Consider the following 5,638-nt stretch of genomic DNA (forward strand, 5'->3'; position numbering starts at 1 on the left):
AATATTGAGAAGGGCACAAGACAAGGGTGTCCGTTATCACCTTTATTATTTGTTTTAACATTGGAGATATTATTGATAAAAATTCGGAACTCCGGAAAAATTAAGGGTATTCAAATTAGAGATCAGGACTATAGATTGAGGGCGTTCGCAGACGATCTGGTTGTTACAGTGACCCAGCCAGAAAATTCTGTTGTGGACCTGATGGAGATAATAAGGCAATATGGGAGGGTTTCTGGATTTAAAGTTAATGCACAAAAAACTAAAATTCTGGCCAAAAATATGACAGTATCGCAAAAGGCTCTTTTAGAAGGATTAACTGGATTTGAGATTGCTAAAAGGGTCAAATATTTGGGGGTGTTTTTGTCACCCTCTAATACAAAGTTATATAAAAATAACTATGAAAAACTATGGGGTAAAATTCAAAAAGAAATGGAGAGTTGGGAAAAATTGCAATTGTCTTTGTTGGGAAGAATCGCAGCAGTGAAAATGAATGTCCTGCCTAAATTTTTATTCTTATTTCAAATGATACCGGTTCTTAAGAAAGATTCTAATTTGGAAGAATGGCAACGGGGTATCAATAAATTTGTTTGGGCGGGGAAAAGGCCACGAGTTAAACTTAAGATTATGCAGGATACTCGTGAAAGAGGTGGTCTTAAAATGCCCAATCTTAAATTATATTATGAAGCTGCTGCGTTAGCAGGGATAAGTGATTGGATTAATTTGACACAAGAGAGATTATTAAATCTTGAGGGCCACGACTTGTTATTTGGCTGGCATGCATATTTGTTGTATGATAAGAAGGTAGATAATGTGTTTAAAGTGCATATTTTAAGACAGGCATTGTTGAGAGTTTGGAAGAAGTATAGATACAAGTTAGATTGTAAGATACCATTGTGGGCAATTCCAAAACACGCAATAGAAATCATAAATGTTGGTTTCAAACATGACGTGACTACGTATAAGGAGATCTTAAGCTTGGAAAGAAGTGTATGGTGTTTAAAATCGTATAATTTCTTGCGAGATGAGAAGATTGTTCAAACCTGGTTTCAATATACTCAATTACGGGCCAGGTGGAAAGAAGATCAGAAAACTGGTTTTGCAATGACTGATGAAAATTTGATAAAGCAAATTAGAAATCAGGGTCCAGCACATATCAAACGGATATATCTTGCATTGATAGAAATTGATTCAGAAGCAGAACTGGTTAAAGACTGTATGATAAAATGGGCCCAGAACATCCAAGAAGTTATTACAATGGATACGTGGGAAAAGGTCTGGGTGAGGAATGTAAAATTTACACAAGCTCAAAACTTAAGAGAGAACTTTTATAAAATGTTTTATAGATGGCATTTAGATCCTAAAAAGCTTGCAAGTATGTATCCGAACTATCAGCCAGAATGCTGGAGGTGTGGTGGCGAAGATGCAACATATTTTCACATATGGTGGACTTGTAAAAAGGTCAAGGCTTTTTGGATAAAGATTTGGTGGAATATGCAGAAGATCTTCAAGCAAAAGATAAAGTTTTGTCCGCAATTTTTTTTGTTGGGTATAATTACAGGTGCTACTGTTGTGGACACTAAGCTGATGTTAAATTTAGTTACAGCAGCAAGACTTTTAATAGGTCAGTATTGGAAGAAGGAGGAGCTGCCGACTATAGAAGAATGGACTTTAAAGGTTTCTGACCTGGCAGAAATGGCAAAGATTTCGGCTTATTTGAAAGATCATTCGCAAGAACGTTATATTATGGAGTGGGAAAAATGGATTGAATATATTAAGAAGAAATATGGGACTAAAAAGTTTCACTTAGCATTTGAATGAGTCTTCCTTTCTTTTTTTCTTTTTTCTTTCTTTTTATATGTAACATTAATATGGCTTGTAGTTATTTTATACGAGCTAGAGAGTGATAGATTTAAGAATTTATTGTTGGTAGCTTATGGATGTTTATGATTGTTCTTTGTTTTTATACCCTGTACTTAGCTCTGGGAAGTCGGGGGGGGGAGGGGGGAAAGGGGGGGGGAGGGGTAGGGAGGGATAGGGTGGGGAGGGGGAGGGGGGATTGTTAAAGTTAAAATGTATTTTAAAACTTTTCAATAAAAAAAACTAGATTCTAAATAATCTATTTTTCAAAACACACAACAGTCCAAACTGTAAAAGTAAAGTCCAAATTAAGAATATTTCATTCTTAAGAATTGTTTAGATTCAAAATAGTTTTCAAGAGTGTACAAAAGATACTATTTTTTTCTAGAATCAGGTAAATTAGACATATTACATTGAGAAAAATGTTTCTCATTTCTTTCCTATTACTTTGATTTCATTGCAGAGATGTTAACATAAGAAATAGATTATTTTGTTATCTAGTTTTACCTTCCAAAAGACAAAAGCAGATGAAAAATGTTCTTTCCTGTTGGCTTTTCTGAATTAGCTGTTTCAGATTCTAAAAGTTTAGTTCCTAAAGAAGTAATCCTGTAAATAATTTTTATGTCCTCCTCTAGTGCAGGCTCTTTTATGACTCAAGGACTTCAACTCCCAGAATTCCTGAGCCAGCATGGCTCAGCTTGGAAACCTCTCCCTTTCCCCTCAGCATGGCTGGCTCAGGATTTCTGGGAGTTGAAGTCCACGAGTCATAAAAAAAGAGCCAAGATTGCTAGCCCTGCAATAGGCTTAGGAAAACCAATAAGAGAGCTGGGTTGTTTGTTTGTTGTTGTTTTGTTTTGCAAAAAAAAGGTTCCGGAACGCTGTTCTGAGCGTTCTATGAGAAAGAAAGCCCTGCTGTACTCTAAAGTCTCCCATTTGCTGGTTACATCCATTTTATGTCTTCCTGCAATTGCCATTGGCTGGTTACTGATAAATAGTCTCCCAGTTGCTGTTCCTGTAGCGATTCTTGTGTACCATGGCATAAGTTACTCTGGAAAAGGGTAGGTTTAATGATTATATTCCACACCTACATTTTACACAGGACCTCCCAATCCAAGAAATAATTATTGTATTTTATTTTGCCATATAAATAAAATAAATATTCTTTGGTTTGGGAGGTTATGTGTAAAATGTAAGTATCAGAAAACAGGTCACACTGGTCAGGTCACACTGGAAACCTTTTCATAAGAAAAGAAATGGGGATTTTGGATGCTGGGATATCAAGCTATTTCATTAGAAAACTCTTAAGTCATTTTCTTGCTAGGATACAGTATTGTAGCTCCTACTATTTTTTAATCCCAATCAAACAATATTAATAGTGCTAAGTTTCATCATGGAATACACAAGATAATCATCAACAGTACCACCAATGCATAATGTATTATAGTGATGTTACAAGTCATTATTAGGCATAAAACGGATAAAGTGGCTTTGTCAGAAGTAGAGCCAAATTCTATGGTTTTGGATACTCCACTGTTCTCTGGATTCTGAAAACATAGCAGTTAGGCTCCCCAAAGACACAGCTCATGCATTTGGGTGCTGAGATCTAGTCAGTTGGGCGCAGTCTGAAGAATATGTTGCCTACCTTTCCTTCTTGCAAGATTTCTGAAGGTGTAGAAGAAAGGAAATGCAAGAAGATCTCGTTTTTCTAGAATATACTGCAGGAGTAACAATACATTTTACACAAAATACATGAAAGCTGTGCACACCTCCCAATTTACTATCATTCCTCACAACTGGGGACATTGGTGGTTTTTAGTTTGCTATTCCTTTTCTACTTCTACCGGTAGTAGTTTCCATGGGTACTTGGACCACAACAAGTAAACTGCTGGGAATGGGTGGATGGTTACTTTCATCTTTCCATCTATATTCTCTCATCTCACTCTTTTCTCTCTTGCAGGTCTAATGTCTGTGGACAATTCCATGGAGAGCAATAACCAGACATCATCAAGCATGGGATTCCTGCTGCTTGGATTCTCTGACCTGTTCCACTTCCGGGTTTTCTTTTTCTTCATCCTCCTTGGGTTGCACTTGGCTACCCTTGCAGGAAACCTGCTGATTCTCTTGGCTGTGTCAGCTGAGCCCTCCCGTCCTCCCATGCTCTTTTTCCTCTGTCAGCTCTCTGCCATTGAGCTGTGTTATACCCTCATCATTGCTCCCAAAGCACTGGCTCACCTGTTGAGCAATGGGGGAAGCACCATTTCTTTTGTGGGCTGTGCTACCCAGATGCATTTGTTTGTAGCTCTGGGGGGAGCTGAATGTTTCCTCCTTGCAGCCATGTCTTATGACCGCTATGTGGCCATCTGTCAGCCCCTACACTACATGGCAGTGATGAACCAAGAGTTCTGTCTTCAACTTTTGGTCATCTGTTGCCTTGGAGGTTTTGTGGTTTCTCTGGGGCTGACTGTGGCTGTCTTCCACTTGCCTTTCTGCAGTTCCCACCATATTGATCACTTCTTTTGTGACGTCCCTGCTCTTCTCCACTTGGCGTGCACCAAGAGCTATATCAGTGAGCTTCCCCTCCTCGTAGCTTGCACACTCATCCTTCTCCTCCCTTTCCTCCTCATTCTTATCTCTTATACCTGCATCTGCCTTGCTGTGATGAGGATCCATGATTCCTCTGGCCGAGGTAAGGCCTTCTCCACTTGCATCTCTCACATGGTGGTCACAGTCTTGCACTACGGTTGTGCCACTTTCATATATGTCCGACCCAAGTCTAGCTACTCACCCCATCGAGATAAGATGGTAGCCCTTGTCTATACCAACCTTACCCCCCTGCTGTATCCTTTAATTTATAGTCTCAGGAACAAAGAAATCAAAGGAGCTGTGAGGAAGTTATTGAAAAAAAAGATTGGGTCATCCAAACTGGAGCATTTTTAAAAGCTGACCTGCTCATTTCTGAGGAAGTAAATTGAGTCCAGCCCAGAATCCATGAAATCAATATTTCTTGTATATTGGGAAATCTTGTATATTTCTTGTCTAATGGAAAGAAAACAAATAAAAAAAACCAAGGCACCAACTATGATTCATCAATTAATCTTCTCTCTTTGCCCTCTGCCTGGGATGGTCAAACATTAATTGTTAATTCATCTTGGTGGATGGGTCACAATTGTGCAAGGCATAATTAATGTCTGTGTAGTATACATGCTTAACCATACATACTCACACTTTATTTATGTTTCACATTTCTGTACTGTCCATCTCTCTCTAAGAGGGACTCAGAATGGTGTACAGAAACAATGTTAAAATATCAGAGAGCATATATAAAAGTTTTAAAGAAATTAAAAATGTAAGAGGAGACAAGAGATTAAAATTAGTTAAAAAGTGAAGGGAAGGTTTTCAGGGGACTAACTAAATCCATGGCTGTGTGCCCCCCTGGGCTCTCCATGCAAGGCTGCAGAGCCATGTCTTAACTCCTTAACTCCTTTTTGGAATGCCAGGGGAATGGCACACACTTCACCTCTGGGGGAAGAACAATCCATAGGGCAGAGGCTACAGCAGAGAAAACTCTCTTCCTAGACTTCACCAATCAGAAGTCTTTAACTGATGGTGTTGTAGACTATAGAATACAAGATTATAGGACTTGTAGCCTATTGTTGTTGTTAGTTGCAAAGTCATGTCCGACCCATCGCGACCCCATGGACAACATTTCTCCAAGCCTTCCTATCCTCTACCATCTTCTGGAGTCCATTTAAGCTCACGCCTACTGCTTCAGTGACTCCAT

At 38.8% G+C, this 5,638-nt stretch overlaps 1 protein-coding gene across 1 annotated transcript; it reads left to right on the forward strand.

The window, feature by feature from the left end:
* Positions 1-3,837: 3,837 nt before the first annotated feature.
* LOC308660947 (olfactory receptor 10AC1-like) lies at positions 3,838-4,921 on the forward strand (the record flags this gene model as incomplete). The annotated part of the gene is made up of 1 exon (XM_081315594.1): positions 3,838-4,921. The coding sequence occupies one exon, from the start codon at positions 3,838-3,840 to the stop codon at positions 4,792-4,794; it is 957 nt and encodes a 318-aa protein (XP_081171720.1). The 3' UTR covers positions 4,795-4,921.
* Positions 4,922-5,638: the final 717 nt, after the last annotated feature.

The sequence above is a fragment of the Vipera berus genome (genome assembly GCF_964194415.1).
Source record: "Vipera berus genome assembly, chromosome: 2".
Taxonomy (NCBI): domain Eukaryota; kingdom Metazoa; phylum Chordata; class Lepidosauria; order Squamata; family Viperidae; genus Vipera; species Vipera berus.